The 12080-nt window shown below is 44.7% G+C and overlaps 1 protein-coding gene across 1 annotated transcript in view; it reads right to left on the bottom strand.

Annotated features, from left to right (window-relative positions):
- Positions 1-12080, bottom strand: part of si:dkeyp-14d3.1 (transmembrane protein 132C) — an 808037-nt gene that overhangs the window by 38967 nt on the left and 756990 nt on the right. The window contains exon 7 of the mRNA XM_068005754.1: positions 522-795. Within this exon, the coding sequence (XP_067861855.1) occupies positions 522-795 (274 nt within the window). The remainder of the gene's footprint in view (positions 1-521; positions 796-12080) is intronic.

Raw genomic sequence — 12080 nt, 5'->3', positions numbered from 1 at the left:
TTTGGGAGCAGCAGACAGAAACGATAGAATCTAACAGAAAAACTGCTAAAAACATTGAAAGAAAAATAGCATTTGTTGGATTAATTTGGCTGCTAATTCACCTATGAGTATTAGGCCGAATGTGATACAACCTTTTAGCCATTTGGACAACTCGATGAAAAAGAAATTGCACTTTTTTTATAAAACCATTTACTCAGTTACTATAATCAAACTGACCTTTTTCCAATTGCTGTACTATCACTCAGTGACTATCTAATTATTATTCTCTGGGAGCTATCATTTTTTTTAAAACAGAAAAAAACCTCTCAGGAACCACTCGCCCATGCGGCAACATAAAGGGCAATGTTTTGCATACGCACAGTGGCAAATTCCACAGATTATCTTGATCTTTCTAAGAGAGATTTCTCTGTTGCAAACTCAGGCCATTTTGGAAGAAAAGAACGGCAGAGGGCAGACAGGAGCAGTTTCAGACTCTGTCATACGTTACAATCATTACATTTACTCGAAAGGACTGAACATACCTGAATAGTGGTCATTCCAAGTTCCTGCCCGCTCAGGATCCTCCCGTCCTCCAGCTTTGCGACCCGCGGGTTGTCCATTTTCAGAAAGTCGGTCACCAGGTCTGTGATGTCGGCCTGCCAGTCATTGCCTAACATGTAGACAAGCTGCCCACCTGGGTCCAAGGTTTCTGCTACGAACTGGGTAAGGACCCTCACCATGGCACGTTGGTACTGAAGGGTACATCCTCTCCCTCTTTTCTCATCATCATCCTCGTCATCACTGTCTCGCGTTGGCCTACCAAAAACGATCAACATTTTTTTTCAGACTGGAAAAAATACAATTCACAGCCATGTAAATATTGAAAGCGGCAGTATTTAAAGGACATGGATTTTTAGCTTCATTGTTAGATGGAATAATTCATATCACAGGGATTACACACTTGTCTTTAACACGGTGTAGTCTCAGAATTCTTGGTTAAATATCATTTTGTTGAAATCTAATACAATATAACATCTGCTCATCTGGCTGGCCTCCCACCTCCGTAAATTTGAGCTCATCCAAAACCCTGCTGCCCATATCCTAACCAGCACCAAGTCCCGTTCACCCATCACCCCTCTGCTCACTGACCTATATTGGCTCCCAGTCTGGCAATGCTTCAGTTTTAAAATTCTCTTCCTTGTTTTCAAATCCCTCCATTCCCTCCCTATCTCTGTAACCTCCTCCAGCCCTACAACCCACCAATTCTGGCCTCTTGCGCATCCCTGTTGTTCATTGTTGCACCATTGGTCTTCAGCTGCCTAGGCCCTAAGCTCTGGAATTCCCTCCCTAAACCTCTCCACCTCTCTCTCCTCTTTTAAGACGCTCCTTAAAACCTACCTCTTTGACCAAGCTTTTGGTCACCTGGCCTAATATCTCCTTTTGTGGCTCGATGTCAAATTTTGTTTGCAACGTTCCTGAAGCGCCTTGGGAGGTTTTACTACGTTAAAGGCGCTGTATAAATGCAAGTTGTTGTTGTTGATGATGATGATGATGATGATGATGATGATGATAAAAGCTCCAGGTGAAATGCGAGGTGCAGCAGCAATGCAGTTAATCATTTACTGACCATCTGACAGCTCCCAAAATATTTTATGCATATAAGCACCACAGCATATTCTGAAACAGAACGGAACAAATTTCCTCTTAAGGGACCCCAGCTCCATCCTCAGCACAATCCCCATGGAATTGATTTACATTTATACTGGGTGAAAATAAAAAGAACTGAAGTTATAGTTTTAGTACGAATGTGATTGGTCTGGTATGGAGAGATTGGAGGAAAGTGTGTAAAAGCAGTATAGGATTTATAAAAGTTGTTTAATTGCATCTTCCTCTTGCTGATTTTGGTTTTCAAGTAACAATTCATAGCTTTAAACAGTTGGTTAAAGTATTCCAGAATTCGCCCCCAGTCAGGTCATCAGTCTAACACATACTGAGAAAACTCTTTTAGATGTTTGTCTTGCTGTGGGAAGGGGTCATTTTATAGGGTTTTTAACATGCATGTTAAGATGAGGGGTATTATTAATGGGAAATGATCCAAAGCACTCCCAGATGAGGTGTGCCACAGCTATCTGAAAAGTAAACTCCCCCTATTTTACTCCAGCAATAGGCATTAGCTACAGCTACATAAAAGCACCTCTTAGTGCACTAGTATGATATTTCCATTTCTTACACCAGTCAAACTTGTGGGTTTTCTGATCTGCTCAACTTTGCTATTTTAGTGTTAAATCAAGGGCAATTTCAAATTGTTAGGCCATGCTCAATAGGAACCAAGTCAGATTTAATTTCAGGTAGAACCTGGTGCAAATGAACCATCCAGGCTTAGCTTCTTATTTTTAGATTTGATTGCACGTCCTTTCTTTTTCTCTAGGTCAGTGTCACGCATTGGGTTTGAATCTTCAATACCAGTTGTATTTTCTGCCCATTCATGTCAATAGGTGGAATGTCCAGTTCTACATTGCCTGTTGCTAATAAAACAATAGTCACTGCACTTGAAACTAATTTATTGTATGTGAAATCCTTTGAGACATTTCTAAGAACATAAGAAATAGGAGCAGGAGTAGGCCGTACGGCCCCACGAGCCTGCTCCGCCATTCAGTAAGATCATGGCTGATCTTCGACCTCAACTCTACTTTCCCGCCCGATCCCCATATCCCTTGATTCCCTTAGATGTGATTCTGAGATGTGACAAAGCACAGCGGCAATGCAAAATTTTCTTGTGTCTGGATGCAGATTCAAAGGAATTGGGTAAATACTTGAAGGGCCGAATGGCCTCCTTTTGAGCTGTAACCATGCTATGATTCTATGACTGTGTCTTTCCTGCATTATTCTGTCAGGGAACCTTGTGGAATTTAGTTGTAGCACGACACTGTAAGATCAAACATGGCCCTGTGCTGCTAATTATGCCTGGCCTTCTCTTCCCAATGGCTGCTGTCAGTTTTTCACAAACCTCATTTATTCCACGGCATCTCCGATGCTCTGTGGAGATTAGATCACCTTCTCTCACCCTAATCTCCACTGGAATTTGGAAAGCTGGCTCTTCATCTCAATCACCGGCCTTGTTTTTCCCTTGTATGCGTCTTGGAGACAAAGGCCCACTTTGACCAGCACCAACCAGGTTTTTCTTTAATTTGATTTAAACCCAGTTCCCTACACATGCCAGCATCAAGGAGAAAACGCAGAGCCAATGTCTTCTGATACGACCAGGATTTGTCTGTTTCCCTGTCCCGACCTCCACAAATCCTGTACTAGATTTCTTAGAATTCATAGATTTATTTTCTGTGAATAAGTTCAGTTTTTATTGATTTTTAATTTCCTTTGGTAAATGGTGCAATAGAATCTCAGCTACATCATTGCTCTGCTATATCTGAATGTTGAGAAGTGACTGGTGTATCACTATAGTGTGGTTATACTGCATCTACCGGTTTTGCATTAATACTATTTTGAGAACATTTTTGGCATTGAATTCCACCGCAAGCTAACAAAGGAAGAGCAGAACTATCTAAATGGGTGTCTAAGCACGAGTATCTAAACACTTGGATCTCTAAACACTCGAGTCTCTTAAGCACTTGGGTGTCTAAAGACATGCCCAAAGTTCTGCTCACTAGTTGGTTTTATGTCAGAAAACAACCAACTTTTTATTAGCTCTTTTCCAACATTAGAAACTTACACATGGTCCAGCAGACAGCCTGGGCATCACTTTAATCTTCATGAAGTTAGCTCTTGCACCAGTAGTGAATACACTGCAACTGGTGAGAAGCTGAAACGGTGCGAGAATATCTCCTCGAGGTGGTCTTATACCCAGTGCAAAACATATTTGTGACACCTGCTTAACTGCAGTTACACTATGATTCTTGTGCTGGTGTGAAGCATAAACCACTTCACAATGCAATAAAGTATAACTATACTATGAGAATTAGGATTTGATACGACAGAAATTGTTGCTTTAAATAATGAAAGATAGGGCACTGGGAAAATAAACCCAGAAATTTTCAAAGCAACTTCAGACACTGGAAAGATTTTCTTCACGATTAAAATGACCCTGTAAAATTCCCTGGTATTGGGAACCTGAAACAATTTTTTTTATTCCTTCATGGGATGTGGGCATTGCTGGCAAGGCCAGTATTTATTGCCCATCTCTTGTTGCCCTTGAGAAGGTGGTGGTGAGCAGCCTTCTTGAACCGCTGCAATCTGTGTGGTGAAGGTTCTCCCACAGTGCTGTTAGGGAGGGAGTTCCAGGATTTTGACCCAGCGACGATGAAGGAATGGCGATATATTTCCAAGTCGGGATGGTGTGTGACTTGAAGGGGAACGTGCCGGTGGTGATGTTCCCATGCACCTGCTGCCCTTGTCCTTCTAGGTGGTAGAGGGTTTGGGAGGTGCTGTCGAAGAAGCCTTGGCGAGTTGCTGCAGTGCATCCTGTGGATGGTACACACTGCAGCCACGGTACCCTGGTGGTGGAGGGAGTGAATGTTTAAGGTGGTGGATGGGGTGCCAATCAAGTGGGCTGCTTTGTCCTGGATGGTGTCAAGCTTCTTGAGTGCTGTTGGAGCTGCACTCATTCAGGCAAGTGAAGAGTATTGCTTCACACTCCTGACTTGTGCCTTGTAGATGGTGGAAAGGCTTTGGGAAGTCAGGAGGTGAGTCACTCACCGCAGAATACCCAGCCTCTGACCTGCTCTTGTAGCCACAGTATTTATATGGCTGGTCCAGTTTAGTTTCTGGTCAATGGTGACCCCCAGGATGTTGATGGTAAGGGATTCGGCGATGGTAATACGGTTGAATGTCAAGTGGAGGTGGTTAGACTCTCTTTTGTTAGAGATGGTTATTGTCTGGCACGAATGTTACTTGCCACTTATCCTGGATGTTGTCCAGGTCTTGCTGCCTACGGGCACGGACTGCTTCATTATCTGAGAGGTTGCGAATGGAACTGTACACTTTGCAATCATCAGCGAACATCCCCACTTCTGACCTTATGATGGAGGAAAGGTCATTGATGAAGCAGCTGAAGATGCTTGGGCCATTGTACTTCACCATTTAGCAAGTTTGCACCTCCTACAGTCCTGTTTGCTTCAATTTATATGTAACTGGTGCAATCCCACATTTTTTTACAAAATTTCCCATTCACATAAAACAGGATAAAAATTTCTTGTTATTCAGACTGAAAATTCCTTTAAGCAGGTTGACATTTTGCATTACTGATATCACACTCCCCATTAGGGAAATATTGATGTGTCCCTGCAAAACAAATGTTTTAATTTTATTTACTCATATCCCAGGTTCACATACTTGCTAATAATAAGTTGCAGATTGTAGCCGGGAGGTTCATACTCCACTAAATGTTACCCCATTATTTTTGCGCTGTTTGAAAGGCACCCTGTACACTGCATATCAAGGGACCAGAGCCACTAATACTGCCTACTGCATGTTACAACAGGACACAAGTTAACCTTCCAAATGTTCCAGCATGGTCTTCTAAAATACATACAGTGCAAGAGACTGTTCTACCTCTTACCTTCAGTTTGACATACTACACTATTTGCTATGCAATATGACAGGGACAGGCTGTATTTGTGCTTTCCTTGGAATGGAAGCTCCAGCCCATTAAAAGCTGCTGCTGGCCATTTTCAACAGTGCTGACCAATGGTAACATCCGAGTTGCCAAAATGCAGTCACAGTGCTTGATGCTGATAGTCTTCAACCAACCAGTATTGCTGTTTCTAGTGCTGCATAGAGCTACTCTAGGTAAAGCCCTCAGCGGAAAAACAGTTATTCCACTGTTAGAGATTCTGTTGTCTCAGAATCATTGTTGTTCACATCCAACTGTTATTAATGTTCTCCCTGTATCACATGGTCTCCTTAGTAGTGGAATTGCAGCAGGATGTTATGGATTTCTTAACTTCAAAATTATAGTTGGAATCATAGATTCGTGCAGCACAGAAGGAGGCCATTTGGCCCATTATGCCTGTGATGGCTCTTTGAATGAGCTATCCAATTCGTCCCACTGCCTCGCTCTTTCCCCAAAGCCCAGTTTTTATATGATAATATAGAACTAGAGATACAAGGAGGCCTTCCTTTCCAGAGGGTATCAAATCCTTTTATTTTCACGTCTTTTTTCTCCCCATGCAACTGTTACTGTGAGGGGAGGTGAGCAACCTACCATCAGCAGAATTGTATTCCAGCACAATCTGTAACCTCATGGCCCGGCATATTCCTCACTCTACCATTACCAACAAGCCAGGGGATCAACCCTGGTTCAATGAGGAGTGTAGAAGAGCATGCCAGGAGCAGCACCAGGCGTACCTAAAAATGAGGTGCCAACCTGGTGAAGCTACAACTCAGGACTACATGTATGCTAAACAGCGGAAGCAACATGCTATAGACAGAGCTAAGCGATTCCACAACCAACGGATCAGATCAAAGCTCTGCAGTCCTGCCACATCCAGTCGTGAATGGTGGTGGACAATTAAACAACTAACGGGAGGAGGAGGCTCTGCAAACATCCCCATTCTCAATGATGGCGGAGTCCAGCACGTGAGTGCAAAAGACAAGGCTGAAGCGTTTGCAACCATCTTCAGCCAGAAGTGCCGAGTGGATAATCCATCTCAGCCTCCTCCCGATATCCCCACCATCACGGAAGCCAGTCTTCGGCCAATTCAATTCACTCCACGTGATATCAAGAAACGGCTGAGTGCACTGGATACAGCAAAGGCTATGGGCCCCGACAACATCCCAGCTGTAGAGCTGAAGGCTTGTGCTCCAGAACTAGCTGCGCCTCTAGCCAAGCTGTTCCAGTACAGCTACAACACTGGCATCCACCCGACAATGTGGAAAATTGCCCAGGTATGTCCTGTCCACAAAAAGCAGGACAAATCCAATCCGGCCAATTACCGCCCCATCAGTCTACTCTCAATCATCAGCAAAGTGATGGAAGGTGTCGTCGACAGTGCTATCAAGCGGCACTTACTCACCAATAACCTGCTCACCGATGCTCAGTTTGGGTTCCGCCAGGACCACTCGGCTCCAGACCTCATTACAGCCTTGGTCCAAACATGGACAAAAGAGCTGAATTCCAGAGGTGAGGTGAGAGTGACTGCCCTTGACATCAAGGCAGCATTTGACCGAGTGTGGCACCAAGGAGCCCTAGTAAAATTGAAGTCAATGGGAATCAGGGGGAAAACTCTCCAGTGGCTGGAGTCATATCTAGCACAAAGGAAGATGGTAGTGGTTGTTGGAGGCCAAGCATCTCAGCCCCAGGGCATTGCTGCAGGAGTTCCTCAGGGCAGTGTCCTAGGCCCAACCATCTTCAGCTGCTTCATCAATGACCTTCCCTCCATCATAAGGTCAGAAATGGGGATGTTCGCTAATGACTGCACAGTGTTCAGTTCCATTCGCAACCCGTCAAATAATGAAGCAGTCCGAGCCCGCATGCAGCAAGACCTGGACAACATCCAGGCTTGGGCTGATAAGTGGCAAGTAACATTCGCGCCAGATAAGTGCCAGGCAATGACCATCTCCAACAAGAGAGAGTCTAACCACCTCCCCTTGACATTCAACGGCATTACCATCGCCGAATCCCCCACCATCAACATCCTGGGGGTCACCATTGACCAGAAACTTAACTGGACCAGCCATATAAATACTGTGGCTACGAGAGCAGGTCAGAGGCTGGGTATTCTGCAGCGAGTGACTCACCTCCTGACTCCCCAAAGCCTTTCCACCATCTACAAGGCACAAGTCAGGAGTGTGATGGAATACTCTCCACTTGCCTGGATGAGTGCAGCTCCAACAACACTCAAGAATCTCGACACCATCCAAGATAAAGCAGCCCGCTTGATTGGCACCCCATCCACCACCCTAAACATTCACTCCCTTCACCACCGGCGCACTGTGGCTGCAGTGTGCACCATCCACATGATGCACTGCAGCAACTCGCCAAGGCTTCTTCGACAGCACCTCCCAAACCCGCGACCTCTACCACCTAGAAGGACAAGGGCAGCAGGCGCATGGGAACAACACCACCTGCACGTTCCCCTCCAAGTCACACACCATCCCGACTTGGAAATATATCGCCGTTCCTTCATTGTCGCTGGGTCAAAATCCTGGAACTCCCTTCCTAACAGCACTGTGGGAGAACCGTCACCACACGGACTGCAGCGGTTCAAGAAGGCGGCTCACCACCACCTTCTCGAGGGCAATTAGGGATGGGCAATAAATGCCGGCCTTGCCAGTGACGCCCACATCCCGTGAACGAATAAAAAAAAACCTTAGTGCCTTATCCAGGTGGGCGACACAATATTGAGTATTACAATACCCTGGTGACAGCTGTCCTTTCCACCTGTAGACCTGCCTCCATTTGTGTGCCAATGAGGTTCAGACTCCAGAAAATTTGGACGATGAAACCTGTGCCTCTCTAATCTGTGACACTGCTCAGTGCTGCTTCAATGCACTGTTCACCGCAATGCCAGAGGCACTGGGAGTTAAATGGTGTAATTAAGAGTCTGCTGACTCTTGCAGACCTCTCACACTGTGCTGTAACAGGTTATGACAGTCCCAAATGCCTGAGCTGAGTCACAGCCTTGCAACTTCTTCCATTTTTCTGTGTGAAAGTTCCAAAGTTGAGAGCTGGTGCATAATTGATCTGTACATGAATAGTTATTAGTAGATACATTAAACCAAACAAGCAATCCCATCATCTGAGAGAGCATATATAGTGTGTGGTAAAAGCCTTCATTAATAAATGACCATTATCTATTAATGATAATATTAAATGCTCTTCTGTGTTTTATGCTAGAATAGAAGCTCTCAAGCCAATTAAAGCAATTAGCAACACCTCTTGTCTTAATCAACTTAGTCCCCTATTCCAGCATAAAAAGACACTGAACGTTTGTTATTAACCTTTTAACAATGGTTTGGTAAAATCTAACTTCCCGATTGGCTGGCAGTCACTACAGGCTCAATTTTAAAAGCAAAGTCCAGGCACGTTTGGGGCAGGGGGGTAAAGAAAATCGGAGAAATCCAGAGCGGGCAAGAATCCCGGCTCCAACCCAGTGAAGAACGCACACGATCCAGAGTCATCTGGATGCACGTGCCATTCCCAAACCCGGAAGTCCCGCCGGCAATTAAAGCCAGCGGCACGATATCTAAACAAGCAAATGTACCTCATTGAGGCACTTAAGGTAGTTTATTTTTGGCATATTGGCCACTTAAGAAGATTTTAACGTTACCTGGGCGGCTTTCCCATGGCTTCCGATTCACACCTGGCGAAACCAGGCAGAAAGTGCCGGATCGGGCAAAAATAAACTAAATAAATTAAATAAAATTACATTTCCCATTGTAAAAAAATAAATAAACATACCTTACAAATGATGTCACCTGCACCCCCCGCTCCGATGTCCGATGTCTCATGTCTCTCCCCCCACTTCCAATGTCCAATGTCTCTACCCCCCACTGACGATGCCTGATGTCTTCCCCCCTCCCCCCTCCGCTCTCTCTCGCAACAGCCGATGAGGTCTCTCTTTCTCTCTTTCTCCCCCCACCCTCGGATGTGTGGTTCCTGTCGGCAGCCAGCCAGGCGCAAAACCAGGAAGAGGCTTTAATTGGCCTCATTAGGGTTGTGATCGCAACAACATACCTACTTCCCTTCCGGATTTGGAGCCCGCAAATCACCAACATCCCCCCCCCCACCACTGCTGCCATCCCACTGTCCTTTTAAAATTGAGCCCTACTTCTAAGTTAAAACATTTGGAACAAATTCTAAATTCCCAGAGTGAACACAAAAGATCAGGACAAATAATTGACACAGAAGGAAATAAATTCTAAATTCCCAATTGCCAACTGGAAGAAACAAAACACAAATGTTTACCGAGCACTAGAGAAGAACCTGATTGGATGTAGAACAGACTGTCGAACCTACTAGTGCATTCTCCAATGCCTCCTGTCACATTCCCTGGCATCTTCAAAAGCATTTCCAAGTACATAATGGCAGGACCAGGACTTTAAACGTTCCTTTCCCTAAAGCTGCCACGGTATTGCAAAAAGGCCAAGAGTTTGTCGGGAGGACTGATGCGGTGCTCAGCATTCTGGGGGCAGAGTCAGCCTCATGGCTGGCAAGCCTCATCGTCAAAGGAACTGGATTAAGCAGGGGTTGACATGCAAGTCTCATACATTGTATTGGATTTGGATGTCCAGAATATAAAAGTGGCTGGCAAGTCAGCAGCTATCCCACATAGCTGTATCAGCTGTGGCTTAGTTGGTAGCACGCTTGCCTCTGAATCAGAAAATTGTGGGTTCAGGTCCCACTCCGGTGACTTGAGCATAAAATCTAGGCTGACACTCCAGTGCAATAGTGAGGGAATGCTGCATTGTTGGAGGTGCCGTCTTTTGGATGAAATGTTAAACCGAGGCCCCGTCTGGTCTCTCAGATGGACATAAAAGATCCCATGGCACTATTTCAAAGAAGAGCAGGGGAGTTATCCCTGCTGTCCAGGCCAGCATTTATCCCTCAACCAACATCACTAAAAATAATCTGGTCATTATCATATTGCTGTTTGTGGGAGCTTGATGTGCACAAATTGGCTGCTGTGTTTCCATTACAACAGAACTATACTTCAAAAATACTTCATTGGCTGTAAAGCACTTTGGGATGTCCTGAGGTTGTGAAAAGTGCTATATAAATGCCAGTCTTTCTTTCTTTCTTTACAGGAGTCCTTCCAATATGTTGAAGAGAGATGCCAGTCAACAGAGCTGAGGCTTGGTGAACCCCTGGAAGGCATTACCTGGAGGGCGGATATGTGACGATATATTCATCTATGCAGCACCTCATTTGGGCAAGCTGTTGACTGCTGCAGCTCTGCACTTCCAACTATTCAATAGAGTATAGTGCATGCCAAGGCTGTAGTTAGGAGGGTGATTCAATGCACTCACAAATGTTATGATGAACTTTGCTGCTCACCACGCTGCTGCCAATGAATTCCTGCAGTCTGCCTAGAAAGGGCTCAAGCCCATACTTATCAGTTGTCTAATAATTAACTAGCGACTATCCTCCTTGGCAGGGAGAAGGGGAGCTAAGCAGTGCACCTTTGGGTCTAGTTGGTTCCAAGGTGATACTCCTGACAATAGGAAGTTGGAATCAAGTCGATGCTTTGTGGTTGACTTGGTAACATGGTGGGCATGACATTAGTATCATAATATGTACAGTATAGGAGGAGGCCATTCGGCATATCAAACCTGCGCCGGCACTTTGAAAGAGCTATCCAATTAGTCCCATTCTCCTGCTCTTCCTCCATAGCCCTGTAAATTTTTTCCCTTCAAGTATTTATCCAATTCCCTTTTGAAAGTTACTATTGAATTTGCTTCCACCACCCTTTCAGGCAGTGCATTCCAGATCATAACAACTCGCTGCGTAAAAAAAATGTTTCCTTAAGTCACCTCTGGCTCTTTTGCCGATCACCTTAAATCTGTGACCTCTGGTTACCACCCCTTCTGCCACTGGAAACAGTTTCTCCTTATTTACTATATCAACACCATTCATGATTTTGAAGACCTCTATCAAATCTCCCCTTAACCTTCCCTGTTCTAAGGAGAACAACCTCAGCTTCTCCAGTCTCTTCACATAACTGAAGTCCCTCATCCCTGGTACCATTCTAGTAAATCCTTCCTAAAGTGTAGTGCACAGAATTGAACACAATACTCCAGCTGAGGCCTAACCAGTTTTTTTAAATAAAGGTTTAGCATAACTTCCTTGCTTTTGTACTCTATGCCTCTATTAATAAAACCCAGGATCCCATATGATTTTCTAACAGCCTTCTCAACATGTCCTGCCGCCTTCTAAGATTTGTGTGTAATAAACTAATCAAACTTAGAGAGAATAAAACCCCTGGGCCAGATGGATTGCATGTGTGCATATCAAAAGAAATTAGGGAAGAGGTTGCAGAGGCACTATTACATATATAAAGATAAATTAGAAAAAGGAATAGTGCCAGAGGACTGGTGGACAGCTAATGTGATTCCTGTATTTAAAAAGGGAGATAGAATAAGTCCAG

The sequence above is a fragment of the Heptranchias perlo genome, chromosome 25 (assembly GCF_035084215.1).
Source record: "Heptranchias perlo isolate sHepPer1 chromosome 25, sHepPer1.hap1, whole genome shotgun sequence".
NCBI lineage: Eukaryota > Metazoa > Chordata > Chondrichthyes > Hexanchiformes > Hexanchidae > Heptranchias > Heptranchias perlo.
Note: the sequence above shows the minus strand (reverse complement) of the source record. Positions and strands in the feature narration are given on the sequence as shown.